The sequence below is a fragment of the Phyllobates terribilis genome, unplaced genomic scaffold (assembly GCF_046119375.1).
Source record: "Phyllobates terribilis strain yellow unplaced genomic scaffold, ASM4611937v1 Scaffold_5__5_contigs__length_657084704, whole genome shotgun sequence".
Lineage (NCBI taxonomy): Eukaryota > Metazoa > Chordata > Amphibia > Anura > Dendrobatidae > Phyllobates > Phyllobates terribilis.
In genome coordinates this window covers 349,276,610-349,298,542 of record NW_027362765.1, presented here as the reverse complement: position 1 = coordinate 349,298,542, position 21,933 = coordinate 349,276,610, and the positions used below count along the sequence as shown (strand labels likewise).

The 21,933-nt window shown below is 49.7% G+C and overlaps 1 protein-coding gene across 2 annotated transcripts in view; it reads left to right on the top strand.

Annotated features, from left to right (window-relative positions):
* Positions 1-6,017: 6,017 nt before the first annotated feature.
* LOC141273166 (pancreatic lipase-related protein 2-like) overlaps positions 6,018-21,933 on the top strand; it is a 122,826-nt gene continuing 106,910 nt past the window's right edge. Inside the window, exons 1-7 of one of the 2 annotated variants that reach the window (XM_073684618.1) lie at positions 6,018-6,103; positions 6,337-6,388; positions 9,993-10,144; positions 10,739-10,864; positions 14,437-14,571; positions 14,657-14,765; positions 18,258-18,377. In XM_073684618.1, coding sequence (XP_073540719.1) covers positions 6,340-6,388; positions 9,993-10,144; positions 10,739-10,864; positions 14,437-14,571; positions 14,657-14,765; positions 18,258-18,377 — 691 coding nt within the window. In that variant the 5' untranslated portion in view covers positions 6,018-6,103; positions 6,337-6,339. The remainder of the gene's footprint in view (positions 6,104-6,336; positions 6,389-9,992; positions 10,145-10,738; positions 10,865-14,436; positions 14,572-14,656; positions 14,766-18,257; positions 18,378-21,933) is intronic. The other variant, XM_073684619.1, reaches the window with a different exon arrangement.

Genomic DNA, 21,933 nt, shown 5'->3' with positions numbered 1-21,933 from the left:
TATTTACCGTAAAAAGAAGTCTCCCGCCAATTCCGGAGGGTCCCCGCCATCGGACGCCATCTGCAGTCTTTTCCCGCCATCCACAGAGTTTCCCGCCATTGGGAAGCGGTTCCCGCCATCTGAGAAGATTTCCCGCCTTGGCAGAGCGGACGCCATTATGGGCGTGCCAGAGGGTGGCAAGAGGCCACCTCCCATCGTGGGCCAGGACCAAGAATGACGCCAAAAACGAAGACCGCCCCCACCAGCAGAGACTGCAATGATTGAGATGTCCATCAGTGTGAGAGAACTGCCCCTGGAGCTGACAATCACCAAGTTGCCCCAGGACCGCCCTCGATGGGGGTGGAGGGAGAACAAAACAGAGAAGATGGGAGCAGCTTGGAGGAGTCTGGAGAGGAGTCTGGAGGAGTCGTACCCGGAGATGGAGGCGGAGGCAGGCAGCACCGACCCAGCGGTCAGGAGCCTGTTGCAAGCGACAACCCCAGAAGGCCTGGTGGAGATCCTGGCGCAGCTCCCCAGAGATCGGGAGCATGCACGGACCGCACTGGAGGGCTTGGCTCAGAGGATGGCCCGAGTGCAGCGAGACGTACTGGCCACATGGAGCAGAGAGATGGCCCTGCAGGCAGGAACCCGCCAACGGAGCACGCCACCTGCAACGAGGAGTCAGACCGCCTCTGAGGATGGCGCAGGAGGAATCAAGGCCGGAGACGACGCCGAGGAAGGAGCTAAAGAAACGGAGGCAGGTAAAGGGGACGTCACTACCCCGAGCCGAGAAGCCGCGAGCCTGCCCCAGCTCCCCGTCGCAGAGCCCGAAATTTCCCCTGCCGTGCCCGTCGTTGCACCGTCACCGCTCCCGACTAGGCCTCAAACAGAAGCCGCGGCCACGCCCCCTGCTACGTCATGCGCCTCGACTCAGAGCGCGGCCAAGCAAGAAGCACCACCGGCCTGGTCGCAAGGCCGAGTACCCCCGGGCGCCGCAGTACCAACAGCGCCCTCTACCTCCACTGAGCCACCGGCCTGGTCGCTGGGCCAAGTAACCCCGGGCGCCGCCGTCTTCACGGTGCCCTTCACCTTCAGGGTGCCCCAGGCCTGGTCGCAAGGCCTGGTGAGCCCGGGCGCCACTACCACCACCGCGCCCTCAACTTCCACAGCGCCACACCTGGGTGAAGACCTATTTGCCCAGCACACTTGCCCGGATGGGCAGCCCTTTGTGTGGCCACCGGAGTACCACCATCCCCGACTCCGGAAAGAAAGACCTCTGGATGAACCCCTGATCCCGGCTCCGGCGCCCGTCAAGATGACCCCGCTCTCGTTAGAGGAGGCGCAGTTTGAGTGGGACCCCACTGGAGGAGACCTCATCGGGTTCACTCAGGAGACCCGGGCGGCCGCAGCTGAGCGTGCGGAGTGCTGTCGCCAGCAGTTGGACGTCTTTGACCGAGAACGAAGAGAGAGGCGGGTCCGTGAGCAGCGGCTGCAAATAAAAAGTGCAGAGCAGAAAAGCCGGACCCGAAGGAACCCCCGTGCAGCCCACGGTCCCCGTGCCACCGGGACTGTAATTAAATTCCAGTTGCAGCACGGTTGGGGCTTCATCAGGGATCACAAAACCCCCGGTGACGTTTTTGTAACCCGCAGAGATGTCGAGTCTCACCTACCGGAGGGACACCGTGGTCGTGACCTGTACCTGGGTGACGAGGTCACCTTCACCCGGCACCAGTGTGCCAAAGGACCCTATGCACTTCATGTACATCGCCTGACGGAAGAGGAGTTGCGGTGTGAGGAAGGTCAAGAGGACCCGGACGGGTCTGAAGCCTACCCTCAGGAAGGAGCAGGAGGGCATCGTCACCATTAAGAGGTGAACTGTAACTGTATATAGTTACCCGTAAGGGTATATGCCATGCTGCTTAATTAAAAATATGTTCCCCGTTGGGACAAGTGTGAACTGTTCCAGTGTGTCCCATCTCCCCACAGGCTGAGGACTGTGAACAGCCATCCCTATTCCCCACTGGCCGAGGACTGAGAGCGGCCATATCCCTTGTAAATAGTTGCGCTTTTTAAGGCGCCCCCTACTGGTTTTAGAGGAAACTGTTTTTTCCAGAAGAGACTGTTGCACTTTACCCGGTCACAATTTGCACCGTGGCCGGAGGAACAAGAATGTTTACTATGAAAAGTTTTATGCTGATGATATATATAATGTTTTATATGTTTATGATGTTTTTGAAAAAAAATTTGTATGTTTGTGGATGTTTTTATTCTTTTACAGCCCGAGGACGTGCTGTGATTTACCAGGGGAGAATGTAGCACCCTGAGGATTCGGCTGCTACAGGGGTATTGCACCTCGACCCAGAGGTGTGGTATTCCACTCCCGGGTAAGGATGGAGTGTGGAACTGAGCTTAGTAGGCTGCATGCACTACATACATCCCATTTCCGGGGGACAGAACAACGGTACTCCCACCAGTATATGTGCAGGTACGACAGCGTCTGTCCCTGGCTGGAGTGGGAGGGGGGTGGAACATCCCAGTAGTGTAGGGGCAGATAGGGGGAGTAGTCTGGGTAAAGCTAGGAGCCCATTGGGTGCTGGTCACCTGGGCTCACACATAGAGGGAGTATATAAGGTGGGCACCATCTTAGATCAGGGTTCAGTTCAGTTCAGGCAGGAGGAGAAGAGCAGAAGAGCTCAGCCAGGAGGGCTGACAGGGAGCTGTGGCTCCGGCTGGGCCCAGCTCCAGAACAGAGCCTGCTGAGAGAGAGAGAGAGAGGAGTAAGAAGGACCCAGGAAACAAGAAGAGAACCCCAAGATCCCAGAATAAGGACAGAAGGGTGAAGGGTTGGCGGACAAGGGTAGCGGATCCCAAGCTGGCAGAGACCAAAACAAACCTTAGCCAGGAACCGGAGGTCGTGGTCAGGATCTGCCACGACCCTCACCAAATCCACTAGAAAGGCACACCAAGTATAGGGTCAGGGAGCCCAGAGGAGGCTTGACCACCAAGAGACCCGAGGGAGCCGGCCAAAAGTGGATCCCTGGTGGGAACGGCCAGAGGAAGGGAGAGTCAGAAAGGAGCTCAGGACCACGCTCCGGAATCGCCTGGGGGTTAGCCGAGTCCAGGACCTGGTGGACGCAGCACGGCTCGGGCGGTCACTCAAGGCCAGAGTGACCAAAAGGACACCAGTAAGTAAAAACCCTGAACTGCATCTCCTGACTCTGAATCTTCTTTCTGCATCATCACAACCCCCATCATCTACACCTGCTGCCCTGAGGCCATACCCCTCCCGTTGGGGGTTATACCATCACTGCTGCACATATACCACCGGCCTCAGCGGACTGCTCTGCAGCGGCGGCTTCAAAGCCGCACTCAACGGGTGGCGTAGTCGACACATCAAATTAACATCTACTGCCTTAGACTGCCACTTAGTTTGACACCCTGGGCACGGACCGGGTCACCGCCACAAGGACTACTACCCCCATACAGATCCGGCTCCGGGTATCCCTTGAACATGGCCCAGGGGGCGCGTCACTATCACACAGTGTATCACTACTCCCATCATCCCTGACCCCGGAGCTCACAATCTAATCTCCTATCACACAGTGTATCACTACTCCCATCATCCCTGACCCCGGAGCTCACAATCTAATCTCCTATCACACAATGTATCACTACTCCCATCATCCCTGATCCCGGAGCTCACAATCTAATCTCCTATCACACAATGTATCACTACTCCCATTATCCCTGACCCCGGAGCTCACAATCTAATCTCCTATCACACAATGTATCACTACTCCCATCATCCCTGACCCCGGAGCAAACAATCTAATCTCCTATCACACAATGTATCACTACTCCCATCATCCCTGACCCCAGGAGCTCACAATCTAATCTCCTATCACACAGTGTATATCACTACTCCCATCATCCCTGACCCCAGAGCTCACAATCTAATCTCCTATCACACAATGTATCACTACTCCCATCATCCCTGACCCCGGAGCTCACAATCTAATCTCCTATCACACTGTGTATCACTACTCCCATCATCCCTGACCCCGGAGCTCACAATCTAATCTCCTATCACACAGTGTATATCACTACTCCCATCATCCCTGACCCCAGAGCTCACAATCTAGTCTCCTATCACACAATGTATCACTACTCCCATCATCCCTGACCCCGGAGATCACAATCTAATCTCCTATCACACAATGTATCACTACTCCCATCATCCCTGACCCCAGAGCTCACAATCTAATCTCCTATCACACAATGTATCACTACTCCCATCATCCCTGACCCCAGAGCTCACAATCTAATCTCCTATCACACAATGTATCACTACTCCTATCATCCCTGACCCCAGAGCTCACAATCTAATCTCCTATCACACAATGTATCACTACTCCCATCATCCTTGACCCCAGAGCTCACAATCTAATCTCCTATCACACAATGTATCACTACTCCCATCATCCCTGACCCCAGAGCTCACAATCTAATCTCCTATCACACAATGTATCACTACTCCCATCATCCCTAACCCCAGAGCTCACAATCTAATCTCCTATCACACAGTGTATCACTACTCCCATCATCACTGACCCCGGAGCTCACAATCTAATCTCCTATCACACAATGTATCACTACTCCCATCATCACTGACCCCGGAGCTCACAATCTAATCTCCTATCACACAGTATCACTACTCCCATCATCCCTGACCCCAGAGCTCACAATCTAATCTCCTATCACACAATGTATCACTACTCCCATCATCACTGACCCCAGAGCTCACAATCTAATCTCCTATCACACAGTGTATCACTACTCCCATCATCCCTGACCCCAGAGCTCACAATCTAATCTCCTATCACACAATGTATCACTACTCCCATCATCACTGACCCCAGAGCTCACAATCTAATCTCCTATCACACAATGTATCACTACTCCCATCATCCGACATTTTGTAGTCTTCTATGTAACGCCCTGTTGTCTGTTGTCCTGCACCTCTGGGATATCGGGTGCTGGTGGCCTGGCGTCCTGGGGGCTAGGATTTCGGGGGCCGGGTTGCGGCTGGGGTCTCTGGGTCTGGGTTAGGGCTGGGGTCTCTGGGTCTGGGTTGGGGCTGGGGTCTATGGGTCTGGGGTCTCAGGGGCTGAGTTGGGGCTGGGGTCTCTGGGTCTGGGTTGGGGCTGGGGTCTCAGGGTCTGGGTTGGGGCTGGGGTCTCTGGGTCTGGGGTTTTGGGGGCTGGGGTCTCGGGGGCCAGGTTGGGGCTGGGGTCTCGAGGGCTGGGGTCTCAGGGGCTGGGTTGGGGCTGGGGTCTCTGGGTCTGGGTTGGGGCTGGGGTCTCAAGAGCTGGGTTGGGGCTGGGGTCTCTGGGTCTGGGTTGGGGCTGGGGTCTCTGGGTCTGGGTTGGGGCTGGGGTCTCTGGGTCTGGGGTCTGGGGACCGGGTTAGGGCTGGGGTCTCTGGGTCTGGCTTGGGGCTGGGGTCTCTGGGTCTGGGGTCTCAGGGGCTGAGTTGGGGCTGGGGTCTCTGGGTCTGGGTTGGGGCTGGGGTCTCAGGGTCTGGGTTGGGGCTGGGGTCTCTGGGTCTGGGGTTTTGAGGGCTGGGGTCTCAGGGTCTGGGGTCTCTGGGTCTGGGTTGGGGCTGGGGTCTCTGGGTCTGGGGTTTTGAGGGCTGGGGTCTCAGGGTCTGGGGTCTCAGGAGCTGGGTTGGGGCTGGGGTCTCTGGGTCTGGGGTTTTGAGGGCTGGGGTCTCAGGGTCTGGGGTCTCAGGAGCTGGGTTGGGGCTGGGGTCTCAGGGTCTGGGGTCTCAGGAGCTGGGTTGGGGCTAGGGTCTCTGGGTCTGGGGTTTTGAGGGCTGGGGTCTCAGGGTCTGGGGTCTCAGGAGCTGGGTTGGGGCTGGGGTCTCTGGGTCTGGGGTTTTGGGGGCTGGGGTCTGGGGCCAGGTTGGGGCCGGGTTGAGATTATGGACACACAGATTACCAGTTCCTTAATGATTGACTGCTGATGACACAGGTCCCCGGGCTCCTCCTCAGGGACAGTATATAAGGAGCAGCGCCCAGCCCCAGCCCTGACTCCGGAGCCAGGTGAGGACTGCACCTGATCAGGTAGCTGCGCTCTCTCATTAACCCTTTATTATCCAGACCTGTATCTGCTGCTCTGCTCCCTGGGTAATTGCCTTGTACCTTCTGTAAATGCAGCAAAGCTGGGCATTAACCACGTGTCGTCCCTCCCCAGCAGCTGATAACAGAGAGTCCTAGCAGTGCTGCATTCTGATACAATGTCCCTTTACTACGTTAGTTCCGGATTACTTGATACCTTACGTTTCTTCTTCTTGCAGGTAATGGCCGGCTTCGTTGTTCCTGTCCTCGCTGCGCTCTCTGTTCTTACATGTGAGTAATCATTTCTGGATCAGGATTTTATGGACACAGTGATGGGGGGTTCTCTGGCTATAGAGGGGTCTCCTGGAGAGGCTTCACTGTATGTCATATACTCAGTGCCGCACCCCCCTATATTCGGGTCGCAGGATTCCGCTCACTTTTGTATCAATCTTGATATAGTCCATGGAAAGATGAAAGAAAATAATGATCCCTGCCTGATTCTCCTCCTTCACCTCCTATCTATTCTCCTTCTTCCTCTTCTCGGCATCTTCCCCTTCTTCTTTTTTCTTTATTGTCTTCACTCTCATCTTCATCACTTAAGATTCCCCTCTTTTATAATCATCTTCTCCTTCTCCACCTTCATCTCTTTCCTTTTCTTCTCCTTTCTTTCTTTCTTTCTTTCTTTCTTTCTTTCTCACCCTTTTCCTCTTCCTCCTTTACTTCTGTATATTCTTTTGTTCTTTCATTTATCTTCCTCTTTTTGATTTTCCTCTACCTTCTGCATTTCTCTATCTTCTCTATTGTGTCCCTCTTTATTTTCTTCTCCTTCTCTTCTTTTTTTCTTAATTTATTTTTCTTCTTCTACTTGTTCGCGATCCTCATTCTTCCCTCTTCATTCCTCTTCTTCCTCTCCTTTCCCTTCCTTTCAATCTTCTCCTTGTTTCTTTCCTTTATCTTCCACTCTTGTATCTTCCTCTTCTTCTCCTATACTTCTTTGCTTTATCTTATTCATTCTCTAATTCTTTATTTCCCTCTAATCCTTTTTGCTAATTTTCTCCGTTTCCTCCTTCTCTTCCTTCTTTCATCCCCTCCTCCTCTCCCTGAATGCACACCAGTTGACTCTCCAGAATGAGCTGCCATGAACACATGAGGAATAGCACTATTCCTGGCCATTATATGACTTGTATCCTCGCCGGCTCTCAGAACTACAAGCCTCAGCAGCTTCTCTGTGTGCAGACAGCATCATTCTCCCTCCAGATTTTAGCAGTTTTTCATGGCGAATGATGAGTTTACAAGGAGAGATGAATAGAAGTGGCTCAAAAGTGGAGAAAGAAGCAGATTTCTCTGATAAGATACATTACAAAGTTTCTCATGTGCTATTTTACTATTAGTTTCAAAGATAAAACTCTAGTTACTATTTATGCTTTTTGTTTTCTTTCCTCTTTTGTTTTCTTCTTTCCCTTATCCCTTTGACATTCTTTCTGGGTCCTTGTCATCTCCTCAGCTAAATATGGACCTTTTCCAAAGAGTTCTCTCTTCTTTTCTGGACCCTCTCCTTTCTTCTCCTCCTATTTTCCCCTTATGATGGAAAATGGATTTTCTCCAAAACTTTCTACCTTCTTTTTCTTACGTTTCCCTTTTTAATTCTCTATCTTACACTACTGTATATTTTCTTTTCTTTTCTCTTTTTTTTCCTCTTCTTCTGATCTAGATGTGGACTTTCTCCAGAACCTTCTATCTTCTCTTCCTTCACTTTACTTTTTTCCCCTGTATCTTCATCTTTTATACCTTCTCTTCCTTCTTTCCTTCCTTCTAGCCTTCTCCTTCTCCTGATCTAGCTGTGGACTTTCTCCAGAACCTTCCCTGTATCTTTCTCTTTTATAACTTCTCTTCCTTCTTTCCTTCCTTTTAGCCCTCTACTTCCTCTGATCTAGATGTGGACTTTCTCCAGAACCTTCTGTCTTCTCTTCTTTCACTTTCCTTGTTTCCCCTGTATCTTTCTCTTTTATAACTTCTCTTCCTTCTTTCCTTCCCTTTAGCCCTCTACTTCCTCTGATCTAGATGTGGACTTTCTCCAGAACCTTCTGTCTTCTCTTCTTTCACTTTCCTTGTTTCCCCTGTATCTTCCTCTTCTATACCTTCTCTTCCTTCTTTCCTTCCTTTTAGCCTTCTACTTCCCCTGATTTAGATGTGGACTTTCTTCAGAACCTTCTGTCTTCTCTTCCTTCACTTTCCTTGTTTCCCCTGTATCTTCCTCTTCTTTACCTTCTCTTCCTTCTTTCCTTCCTTTTAGCCTTCTCATTCTCCTTCCCCTGATCTATATGTGGACTTTCTCCAGAACCTTCTGTCTTCTCTTCTTTCACTTTCCTTGTTTCCCCTGTATCTTCCTCTTCTATACCTTCTCTTGCTTCTTTCCTTCCTTTTACCCTTCACCTTCCCCTGATCTAGATGTGGACTTTCTCCAGAACCTTCTGTCTTCTCTTCCTTCACTTTTCTTGTTTCCACTGTATCTTCCTCTTCTATACCTTCTCTTCCTTTCCTTTCTTTTACCCTTAACCTTCCCCTGATCTAGATGTGGAATTTCTCCAGAACCTTCTGTCTTCTCTTCCTTCACTTTCCTTCTTTCTCCTGTATCTTCCGCTTTTATACCTTCTCTTCCTGGCTTCCTTTTACCCTTCTCCTTCTCCTGATCTAGATGTGGACTTTCTCCAGAACCTTCTGTCTTCTCTTCCTTCACTTTCTTTGTTTTCCCTGTATCTTCCTCTTCTATACCTTCTCTTCCTTCTTTCCTTCCTTTTAGCCTTCTCCTTCCCCTGATCTAGATGTGGACTTTCTCCAGAACCTTCTGTCTTCTCTTCTTTCACTTTTCTTGTTTCCCATGTATCTTCCTTTTCTATACCTTCTCTTCCTTCTTTCCTTCCTTTTACCCTTCACCTTCCCCTGATTTAGATGTGGACTTTCTCCAGAACCTTCTGTCTTCTCTTCCTTCACATTCCTTGTTTCCCCTGTGTCTTCCTTTTCTATACCTTCTCTTCCTTCTTTCCTTCCTTTTACCCTTCACCTTCCTCTGATCTAGATGTGGACTTTCTCCAGAACTTTCTGTCTTCTCTTCTTTCACTTTCCTTGTTCCCCCTGTATCTTCCTCTTCTATACCTTCTCTTCCTTCTTTCCTTCCTTTTACCCTTCACCTTCCCCTGATCTAGATGTGGACTTTCTCCAGAACCTTCTGTCTTCTCTTCCTTCACATTCCTTGTTTCCCCTGTGTCTTCCTTTTCTATACCTTCTCTTCCTTCTTTCCTTCCTTTTACCCTTCTCCTTCCCCTGATTTAGATGTGGACTTTCTCCAGAACCTTCTGTCTTATCTTCCTTCACTTTTCTTGTTTCCCCTGTATCTTCCTCTTCTATACCTTCTCTTCCTTCTTTCCTTCCTTTTAGCCTTCTCCTTCCCCTGATCTAGATGTGGACTTTCTCCAGAGCTTTCTGCCTTCTCTTTCTCTTCTGGCTTCTGGCTGAGTCTCCAGTGATCGCTGTGATCGTCTCCATCCTTCTTTCTGCTCCTCGTTCCCTTTTCCTTCACCTCTGAGTAGATTTGTATTTTCCTATGATCTGGATCATTCTTGTAGAGCCAGGTGAAGCCTCAGTCCAGTCACTTGTTCTTGTGTTTGCATATTTGTGGGTCTGTGAAATAGGACCCCCATGGACCTCAGCCATAGACTTCAGTGGAATGATTGGTCTTCAGATCTCCAGCATCAGTGGCACATCCCATATAGTGTAGAGCAATGATCTCCCGTCTGTGGCTGTCAGGGCCTGCTGAGGGTTGTAATTGCAGCAGATCGGAGTTGGTCTTCACTCTTCTCCCATCAGTGATCTGTATCCTTTGTGTTATGTGTATTAGCGGAGGTCTGCTACGACAGGTTGGGGTGCTTCACAAACGATGCCCCGTGGGCTGGAACTCTACAGAGACCAATTGGATGCTTACCCTGGTCTCCGGAGAAGATTAACACTCGGTTCCTGCTCTACACCAAGGACAATGTGAAGACATATCAGGTCAGATCTCTCTCTCTCCAGGATCCCAGGGTCTTGTGTGATGAGGAGTCCCATTGCTTGGGATCCTCAGAGCAGCTACAGAGGGCATCTCTGACCACGTAGGCCCCGGCCTGTGTTACATGGTCAGGCCATTGATTATGAGTTTTCTGTAATACATCACTTCACCTGCGGGGGCGCTGCAGGTTACTCTACAGATTATTTCTGATCATTGGGGATCCTAGCAGTAGGATACTTATTGATCTGTTTAGGGGACATTATCAAAAATGGGTCCTGCTGATATTTCTACCATTGATAACTGGTCCAATCATCACTTTATCTAGAACATGTACAGAATACGGAGGGTGATTTATATTATTGGATTATATCTGTCCGGTGAGCGGGAAATATCCGGACGATCTGCTAGCACACAACTGTAGTGACACCATACATGACGTCTATGGAGTTCAGAGGAGAAGGGGGCTCATCACCAACATGGGGGGTTTACAGTATCTGTCCATGACCCAGATCAGTGCCGGATCCTGCAATGATGTCTGGGATGGAATTTTTTTACGCTTTTTTTATGATTTTGTGATTTTTTTTCATAATTCCCTGCAGGAAGTCAGCGCCGTCAATCCTGGGACCATCTCTGACTCCAACTTCAGACCAGAGAGAAAATCTCGCTTTGTGATCCACGGATTCACTGACAGCGGGGAGAAGAGCTGGCTGACCGACTTGTGCCAGGTGGGCGAATTACCAGGGAGAGTGTTCAGAGGGGCTCAAGGGGTGTAACAGGCCCCCCATTTATTTCACTTAGCTCCACCACCATGATTAAATTTCCCAAACTGACTATGGGCGGGGGATGGGTTTGATCACAAAACATAGAATTATAGCTCTAATATGAAGCTGGAGGTGGATTACTCTGGAGCCACCATGAACAATCGGTGATATATTCATTACCTCCTCCCTCCCTGCACATTGACCTCTGCACATGTCATAGAGCATGCCCCCAACACCAACCATACAAAGGTGATCCAGATCTAAACCCCTCGCCTTGGGGGAAAGGGGGCTTTCCGTCCACTGCTATCCACCCCCCACGCAGTGTCCGACGGATGATGGAAGGACCACAGACTCCGGTCTCGGGGATAACAGCCGCTTTAATTCAGCAGAACGGGGCAATATAGCATGGAGGGAATACTTCACAGTTCATATCTAACCCTCAGTAATACTGGTCGGGAGGCAGCTAAGGAGTGAGCTGCAGTGTACAGAGGCGGCTCGCGGTCCAGGGGTACTTAAAGGGGCATACACAGTCTGGACCGGGTCACTACATAGACAACTCCTCCAAATAAATCGAGGTGCTAAGTACAGCGCCATCTTACCCTCCATATAAGCACGAGATGAAGGACAGCCGCCTTCTTCCTTATAAATATTAGTAATAGGGAAAGAAAACTGACAGGCTTCACCCGAAAAAAGATCTGAAAAGTCAATTAATAACTCACAACATGAGGTCAACAAAAGACTAAGTGTGAAAAAATGCTGAGATATCATTGTGGTGCAAAGTCCCATCTTGCCTGCGCCAAGAGCCTCGCATATGACCGCGACCACGGAGCCACCGGCCACTCACAGGCTCTTATCTGGGTGTCATACACCAGTCACATGAGTCAAGTGTCAGGAAGTCTCTGCCGCTCCTGGTAAAGGCCCTGCCAAATTCAGTGTCACTCTCAATAAGCTGAGAAACACATACAGATGACCCCGCAGCGAGGAAGGGATCTAAGAGTTACATAAAGGGACCCAAGAGTCACAAAGAGAGGACCCCGCAGCGAGGAAGGGATCTAAGAGTTACATAAAGGGACCCAAGAGTCACATACTGAGGACCCCGCAGCAAGGAAGGGATCTAAGAGTTACATAAAGGGACCCAAGAGTAACATACTGAGGACCCCGCAGCAAGGAAGGGATCTAAGAGTTACATAAGGGGACCCAAGAGTAACATACAGAGGACCCCGCAGATAGGAAAGGATCTAAGAGTTACATAAGGGGACCCAAGAGTCACATACAGAGGACCCCGCAGCGAGGAAGGGATCTAAGAGTTACATAAAGGGACCCAAGAGTAACATACTGAGGACCCCGCAGCGAGGAAGGGATCTAAGAGTTACATAAAGGGACCCAAGAGTCACAAAGAGAGGACCCCGCAGCGAGGAAGGGATCTAAGAGTTACATAAAGGGACCCAAGAGTCACAAAGAGAGGACCCCGCAGCGAGGAAGGGATCTAAGAGTTACATAAAGGGACCCAAGAGTCACATACTGAGGACCCCGCAGCAAGGAAGGGATCTAAGAGTTACATAAAGGGACCCAAGAGTAACATACTGAGGACCCCGCAGCGAGGAAGGGATCTAAGAGTTACATAAGGGGACCCAAGAGTAACATACAGAGGACCCCGCAGATAGGAAAGGATCTAAGAGTTACATAAGGGGACCCAAGAGTCACATACAGAGGACCCCGCAGCGAGGAAGGGATCTAAGAGTTACATAAAGGGACCCAAGAGTAACATACTGAGGACCCCGCAGTGAGGAAGGGATCTAAGAGTTACATAAAGGGACCCAAGAGTCACAAAGAGAGGACCCCGCAGCGAGGAAGGGATCTAAGAGTTACATAAAGGGACCCAAGAGTCACAAAGAGAGGACCCCGCAGCGAGGAAGGGATCTAAGAGTTACATAAAGGGACCCAAGAGTCACATACTGAGGACCCCGCAGCAAGGAAGGGATCTAAGAGTTACATAAAGGGACCCAAGTGTAACATACTGAGGACCCCGCAGCGAGGAAGGGATCTAAGAGTTACATAAGGGGACCCAAGAGTAACATACAGAGGACCCCGCAGATAGGAAAGGATCTAAGAGTTACATAAGGGGACCCAAGAGTCACATACAGAGGACCCCGCAGCGAGGAAGGGATCTAAGAGTTACATAAAGGGACCCAAGAGTAACATACTGAGGACCCCGCAGCGAGGAAGGGATCTAAGAGTTACATAAAGGGACCCAAGAGTAACATACTGAGGACCCCGCAGCGAGGAAGGGATCTAAGAGTTACATAAAGGGACCCAAGAGTCACATACTGAGGACCCCGCAGCAAGGAAGGGATCTAAGAGTTACATAAGGGAACCCAAAAGTCACATACAGAGGACCCCGCAGATAAGAAGGGATCTAAGAGTTACATAAAGGGACCCAAGAGTAACATACTGAGGACCCCGCAGCGAGGAAGGGATCTACGAGTTACATAAAGGGACCCAAGAGTCACATACTGAGGACCCCGCAGCGAGGAAGGGATCTAAGAGTTACATAAAGGGACCCAAGAGTCACATACTGAGGACCCCGCAGCAAGGAAGGGATCTAAGAGTTACATAAAGGGACCCAAGAGTAACATACAGAGGACCCCGCAGATAGGAAAGGATCTAAGAGTTACATAAAGGGACCCAAGAGTAACATACAGAGGACCCCGCAGATAGGAAAGGATCTAAGAGTTACATAAAGGGACCCAAGAGTAACATACTGAGGACCCCGCAGCGAGGAAGGGATCTAAGAGTTACATAAAGGGACCCAAGAGTCACAAAGAGAGGACCCCGCAGCGAGGAAGGGATCTAAGAGTTACATAAAGGGACCCAAGAGTAACATACAGAGGACCCCGCAGATAGGAAAGGATCTAAGAGTTACATAAAGGGACCGAAGAGTAACATACTGAGGACCCCGCAGCGAGGAAGGGATCTAAGAGTTACATAAAGGGACCCAAGAGTCACAAAGAGAGGACCCCGCAGCGAGGAAGGGATCTAAGAGTTACATAAAGGGACCCAAGAGTCACATACTGAGGACCCCACAGCGAGGAAGGGATCTAAGAGTTACATAAAGGGACCCAAGAGTCACATACTGAGGACCCCACAGCGAGGAAGGGATCTAAGAGTTACATAAAGGGACCCAAGAGTCACAAAGAGAGGACCCCGCAGCGAGGAAGGGATCTAAGAGTTACATAAAGGGACCCAAGAGTCACATACTGAGGACCCCACAGCGAGGAAGGGATCTAAGAGTTACATAAAGGGACCCAAGAGTCACATACATAGGATCCCACATCAAGGAGGGGATCTAAGTGTTATATAAAGGGACCCAAGAGTCACATTTAGAGAACCTAAAGACCACATGATGGTGATATTCAGGGTCCACACAGCTGCTGGTTGGAAAGCACCACTATATGCCATGGATATAAGACAATAGGGCCCCAGGGTTCTCACTATACATTGGCCCCTGAGTTCACAGAATGTTCTCTTTTTTCCAGGCTGTGTTACAGGTGGAGGACGTGAACTGCTTCTGCGTTGACTGGAGTGGAGGATCCCAGACCCTGTACACGCAGGCCGCCAATAACATCCGGGTGGTGGGGGCAGAAGTCGCCTATTTCACTACAACTCTCCTGGTGAGACCACATGATGGGTTGTCGTTCACGGTTGGGTCACTCCTGTTTTCCTGTTTTGCCTTCAAACGATTCTTTTTCTTTAAAGGAAATATTTAACTACTCCTTGTCCAACATTTACATCATTGGGCACAGTCTGGGGGCGCACACCGCCGGGGAAGCTGGGAAAAGACGACCGGGAATTGGAAGGATAACTGGTGGGTGCGATGGTGGAAGAGACCCCTATAGAAAAACAGAGAATGACGTAAGATAAAATCTAACGTAAAAGTATCTCAGGGAGTTATATTCAGATCTGTTTAGAGCAGGTGGAGGTGGGAGGACTGGAGCAAGGTGGGGTGCGACAAGTGGGGGGAGAGAAGGAGAGAGAAGAGGAGGAGGAAAAGGGGAAGGGAGAGCAGGAGGCGGAGAAGAAGCGAGATCTGGAGGGGGAGGAGGAGCGAGAGAGGAAGAGAGGGAGGAGGAGCGAGAGAGGAAGAGAGGGAGGAGGAGCGAGATCAGGAGGGAGAGGAAGAGTGAGAGAGGAAGAGAGGGAGGAGGAGCGAGATCAGGAGGAAGAGGAAGAGTGAGAGAGGAAGAGAGGGAGGAGGAGCGAGATCAGGAGGGAGAGGAAGAGTGAGAGAGGAAGAGAGGGAGGAGGAGCGAGATCAGGAGGAAGAGGAAGAGTGAGAGAGGAAGAGAGGGAGGAGGAGCGAGATCAGGAGGAAGAGGAAGAGTGAGAGAGGAAGAGAGGGAGGAGGAGCGAGATCAGGAGGAAGAGGAAGAGTGAGAGAGGAAGAGAGGGAGGAGGAGCGAGATCAGGAGGAAGAGGAAGAGTGAGAGAGGAAGAGAGGGAGGAGGAGCGAGATCAGGAGGAAGAGGAAGAGTGAGAGAAAAAAGTACAGGCTGGTGGACTGAGAGGAGGAGCAAAAGAGAGGAGGATGAGTGAGATAAGAAGGGAGAAAAGGAGGAGCAAAAAGAGGTGGTAGAGAAGGAGAGAGGAGGAGTGAGAGAGGAAAGGATAGGAGCAGCAAGAGAAGGAGGTAGAGAAGGAGAGAGAAGGAGTGAGAGAAGGATATAGACGAGGAGGGAGAGGAGGAGCTGGATGAAGAGGAGAAGCAAAAGAGCAGGAGAAGAAGTGGGATCACGAGGTGGGAAAGGAGGGTGAGGGTGAAGTAGAGAAGAAAAGAGAGGAAGAGCGAGAGGAGTAGAGAAAAGAGAAGTTAGAGTAAGGGGTACAAAAGTGAGAGGAGGAGTGAAGGGAGGGGCGAAAGAAGAAGAGACAAGAGAAGTGAGAGGAGAGGGTGGTAAGTGAGAGGCGATGATAAGGAGCAAGAGGAGGAGAGGGATGAGGAGAAAGTACTGGAGAAAGAGCAAGAGGGGGAGGAGGAGTGAGAGAAGGAGGGAAAAGAGAAGTGAGAGGAGAGAGTGGTAAGTGAGAGGCGATGATAAGGAGCAAGAGGAGGAGAGGGATGAGGAGAAAGTACTGGAGAAAGAGCAAGAGGGGGAGGAGGAGTGAGAGAAGGAGGGAAAAGAGAAGTGAGAGGAGAGAGTGGTAAGTGAGAGGCGATGATAAGGAGCAAGAGGAGGAGAGGGATGAGGAGAAAGTACTGGAGAAAGAGCAAGTTGGGGAGGAGGAGTGAGAGAAGGAGGGAAAAGAGAAGTGAGAGGAGAGAGTAGAAGAATGGGAGGAGGAGGTAGAGAAGTAGCTAGCTAAGAAGGGAGAAGATAAGTGAGAGGGGGTGGGGAAGTGAGAGGAAGAGGGAGTTGGAACAAAAAGTGGAGGGAGACAAGAGGAGATGAGGAGAAGAGGGAAGAAGAGGAGGAAGAGAAGGAGGGTGCTAGGAGAGAGAGATAGGGAGAGAAGGGGGGAGAGGTGGAGATTTAGGAGGAGCAAAAGGAGGAGGTCTAAAAGGAGGGAGAGGTGGAATCAATCATAGAATCATAGAATGGTAGAGTTGGAAGGGACCTCCTGGGTCATCTGGTCCAACCCCCTGAAGGTGAGGAAGACTAAAAAGAGAAGCAAGTAATGGATCAAGAGGCATCGCAAGAGGCAGAGTGAATGAGCGAGAGGCAGAAGAAGGACAGGCGTAGGGAGATGAGAGGTGGAGCGAGGTGAAGAGAGCGAGGTGAGGAGAGTGAGGTGAGGAGAGCGAGGTGGAGGAGAGCGAGGTGGAGGAGAGCGAGGTGAGGAGAGCGAGGTGGAGGAGAGTGAGGTGAAGAGAGCGAGGTGAGGAGAGTGAGGTGAGGAGAGCGAGGTGAAGAGAGCGAGGTGAGGAGAGTGAGGTGAGGAGAGCGAGGTGGAGGAGAGCGAGGTGGAGGAGAGCGAGGTGAGGAGAGCGAGGTGGAGGAGAGCGAGGTGAAGAGAGCGAGGTGAGGCGAGTGAGGTGAGGAGAGGAGGTGGAGGAGAGCGAGGTGGAGGAGAGCGAGGGTGAGGAGAGCGAGGTGGAGGAGAGCGAGGTGGAAGGAGAGCGAGGGGGAGGCGAGTGAGGTGAGGAGAGTGAGGTGGAGGAGAGCGAGGTGGAGGAGAGCGAGGTGGAGGAGAGCGAGGTGAGGAGAGCGAGGTGGAGGAGAGCGAGGTGGAGGAGAGCGAGGTGAGGAGAGCGAGGTGGAGGAGAGCGAGGTGGAGGAGAGCGAGGTGAGGAGAGCGAGGTGGAGGAGAGCGAGGTGGAGGAGAGCGAGGTGGAGGAGAGCGAGGTGGAGGAGAGCGAGGTGAGGAGAGCGAGGTGGAGGAGAGCGAGGTGGAGGAGAGCGAGGTGAGGAGAGCGAGGTGGAGGAGAGCGAGGTGAGGAGAGCGAGGTGGAGGAGAGCGAGGTGGAGGAGAGCGAGGTGAGGAGAGCGAGGTGGAGGAGAGCGAGGTGGAGGAGAGCGAGGTGGAGGAGAGCGAGGTGGAGGAGAGCGAGGTGAGGAGAGCGAGGTGGAGGAGAGCGAGGTGGAGGAGAGCGAGGTGGAGGAGAGCGAGGTGGAGGAGAGCGAGGTGGAGGAGAGCGAGGTGGAGAGAGCGAGGTGGAGGAGAGCGAGGTGGAGGAGAGCGAGGTGAGGAGAGCGAGGTGAGGAGAGCGAGGTGGAGGAGAGCGAGGTGGAGGAGAGCGAGGTGGAGGAGAGCGAGGTGGAGGAGAGCGAGGTGGAGGAGAGCGAGGTGGAGGAGAGCGAGGTGGAGGAGAGCGAGGTGAGGAGAGCGAGGTGGAGGAGAGCGAGGTGGAGGAGAGCGAGGTGGAGGAGAGCGAGGTGAGGAGAGCGAGGTGGAGGAGACTAGTCATCCGTTGCCTGACTATGGAAGCTAAATGGTCCTAGTAAAAATCCTTTTAAAAAGAAATAAATGCAATAAAGTAAAAATTTAAAAGAACAAAACAAAAAAAAACGACTCCAAAATAATTCTCCTAATGTGCTACGATTCTCGGTGTCTCTACGAAAAAACTACAAGGAAATTTAGTGTTGTCATAAAGTGACAGAATAATTTATATTAATCTGGGTATTTACCCAAATCCAGGGGATTTATTACAGATTTATTACAGATTTATTACAGATTTATTACAGATTTATTACAGATTTATTACAGATCTTCTGGTCTTGTGACCGACAAGAAAAAATAATAAATCTGAGGTGATTAAGGATTTCCATAATGAGCAGCTCCATGAATTAAACCCACTGTCTCCCGTCCTGTCCTCCTTTATATAACTCATTGGATATCGTCCTCCCCTCTGACCCCACAGGACTGGACCCCGCGGAGCCGTACTTTCAAGATACCCCGACAGAGGTCAGGCTGGACCCTTCCGATGCTCTTTTTGTTGATGCCATCCACACTGACGCAACGCCAACTGTGGCCCACCTAGGTAAAGGGACAATGATAATGTGCGATGTGTGAGTGCAGCTCTGGAGTATAATACAGGAGGTAACTCAGGATCAGTAATGTAATGTATGTACACAGTGACTGCACCAGCAGAATAGTGAGTGCAGCTCTGGAGTATAATACAGGATGTAACTCAGGATCAGTAATGTAATGTATGTACACAGTGACTGCACCAGCAGAATAGTGAGTGCAGCTCTGGGGTATAATACAGGATGTAACTCAGGATCAGTAATGTAATGTATGTACACAGTGACTGCACCAGCAGAATAGTGAGTGCAGCTCTGGAGTATAATACAGGATGTAACTCAGGATCAGTAATGTTATGTATGTACACAGTGACTGCACCAGCAGAATAGTGAGTGCAGCTCTGGAGTATAATACAGGATGTAACTCAGCATCAGTAATGTAATGTATGTACACAGTGACTGCACCAGCAGAATAGTGAGTGCAGCTCTGGAGTATAATACAGGATATAACTCAGGATCAGTAATGTAATGTATGTACACAGTGACTGCACCAGCAGAATAGTGAGTGCAGCTCTGGAGTATAATACAGGATGTAACTCAGGATCAGTAATGTAATGTATGTACACAGTGACTGCACCAGCAGAATAGTGAGTGCAGCTCTGGAGTATAATACAGGAGGTAACTCAGGATCAGTAATGTAATGTATGTACACAGTGACTGCACCAGCAGAATAGTGAGTGCAGCTCTGGAGTATAATACAGGATATAACTCAGGATCAGTAATGTAATGTATGTACACAGTGACTGCACCAGCAGAATAGTGAGTGCAGCTCTGGAGTATAATACAGGAGGTAACTCAGGATCAGTAATGTAATGTATGTACACAGTGACTGCACCAGCAGAATAGTGAGTGCAGCTCTGGAGTATAATACAGGATATAACTCAGGATCAGTAATGTAATGTATGTACACAGTGACTGCACCAGCAGAATAGTGAGTGCAGCTCTGGAGTATAATACAGGATGTAACTCAGGATCAGTAATGTAATGTATGTACACAGTGACTGCACCAGCAGAATAGTGAGTGCAGCTCTGGAGTATAATACAGGAGGTAACTCAGGATCAGTAATGTAATGTATGTACACAGTGACTGCACCAGCAGAATAGTGAGTGCAGCTCTGGAGTATAATACAGGAGGTAACTCAGGATCAATAATGTAATGTATGTACACAGTGACTGCACCAGCAGAATAGTGAGTGCAGCTCTGGAGTATAATACAGGATGTAACTCAGGATCAGTAATGTAATGTATGTACACAGTGACTGCACCAGCAGAATAGTGAGTGCAGCTCTGGAGTATAATACAGGAGGTAACTCAGGATCAGTAATGTAATGTATGTACACAGTGACTGCACCAGCAGAATAGTGAGTGCAGCTCTGGAGTATAATACAGGATATAACTCAGGATCAGTAATGTAATGTATGTACACAGTGACTGCACCAGCAGAATAGTGAGTGCAGCTCTGGAGTATAATACAGGAGGTAACTCAGGATCAGTAATGTAATGTATGTACACAGTGACTGCACCAGCAGAATAGTGAGTGCAGCTCTGGAGTATAATACAGGATATAACTCAGGATCAGTAATGTAATGTATGTACACAGTGACTGCACCAGCAGAATAGTGAGTGCAGCTCTAGAGTATAATACAGGATGTAACTCAGGATCAGTAATGTAATGTATGTACACAGTGACTGCACCAGCAGAATAGTGAGTGCAGCTCTGGAGTATAATACAGGAGGTAACTCAGGATCAGTAATGTAATGTATGTACACAGTGACTGCACCAGCAGAATAGTGAGTGCAGCTCTGGAGTATAATACAGGAGGTAACTCAGGATCAATAATGTAATGTATGTACACAGTGACTGCACCAGCAGAATAGTGAGTGCAGCTCTGGAGTATAATACAGGATATAACTCAGGATCAGTAATGTAATGTATGTACACAGTGACTGCACCAGCAGAATAGTGAGTGCAGCTCTGGAGTATAATACAGGATGTAACTCAGGATCAGTAATGTAATGTATGTACACAGTGACTGCACCAGCAGAATAGTGAGTGTAGCTCTGGAGTATAATACGGGAGGTAACTCAGGATCAGTAATGTAATGTATGTACACAGTGACTGCACCAGCAGAATAGTGAGTGCAGCTCTGGAGTATAATACAGGATGTAACTCAGGATCAGTAATGTAATGTATGTACACAGTGACTGCACCAGCAGAATAGTGAGTGCAGCTCTGGAGTATAATACAGGATGTAACTCAGGATCAGTAATGTAATGTATATACACAGTGACTGCACCAGCAGAATAGTGAGTGCAGCTCTGGAGTATAATACAGGATGTAACTCAGGATCAGTAATGTAATGTATGTACACAGTGACTGCACCAGCAGAATAGTGAGTGCAGCTCTGGAGTATAATACAGGATGTAACTCAGGATCAGTAATGTAATGTATGTACACAGTGACTGCACCAGCAGAATAGTGAGTGCAGCTCTGGAGTATAATACAGGATGTAACTCAGGATCAGTAATGTAATGTATGTACACAGTGACTGCACCAGCAGAATAGTGAGTGTAGCTCTGGAGTATAATACGGGAGGTAACTCAGGATCAGTAATGTAATGTATGTACACAGTGACTGCACCAGCAGAATAGTGAGTGCAGCTCTGGAGTATAATACAGGATGTAACTCAGGATCAGTAATGTAATGTATGTACACAGTGACTGCACCAGCAGAATAGTGAGTGCAGCTCTGGAGTATAATACAGGATGTAACTCAGGATCAGTAATGTAATGTATATACACAGTGACTGCACCAGCAGAATAGTGAGTGCAGCTCTGGAGTATAATACAGGATGTAACTCAGGATCAGTAATGTAATGTATGTACACAGTGACTGCACCAGCAGAATAGTGAGTGCAGCTCTGGAGTATAATACAGGATGTAACTCAGGATCAGTAATGTAATGTATGTACACAGTGACTGCACCAGCAGAATAGTGAGTGCAGCTCTGGAGTATAATACAGGATGTAACTCAGGATCAGTAATGTAATGTATGTACACAGTGACTGCACCAGCAGAATAGTGAGTGCAGCTCTGGAGTAGAGATGAGCGGTGTTCGACTAGAACTGTTTGCCAATCTCAAATTCGAGCTGTTTTGGTCGGTGTTCGAGTTGTTCGACGAACCCGAACGATTTGCAAAAAATTCGGCTGTTCGAGGTTATGTTCGATAACTGTTCGTGCACCAAAAGCGTGTCCTGCATGTCTGGTCTATTTAGAGCACCAATCATGCAGGGATTGTCTGCCACTCACTGTAATGCCGCAGCCATGGTGGTTGTGGCATTACAGTGATTGCCCAAATCGATGGGAACAGTGCCCACAGTGAAACATGAAAAGCCGGCAATTCAGCAGCGGCATACACCGGTACCCGACAATTTATAACAGACAGAATAGAGCTTCACACATAGATTAGATAGATAGAAACATGTCAGTCACATATATATGAAGTACAGTGAT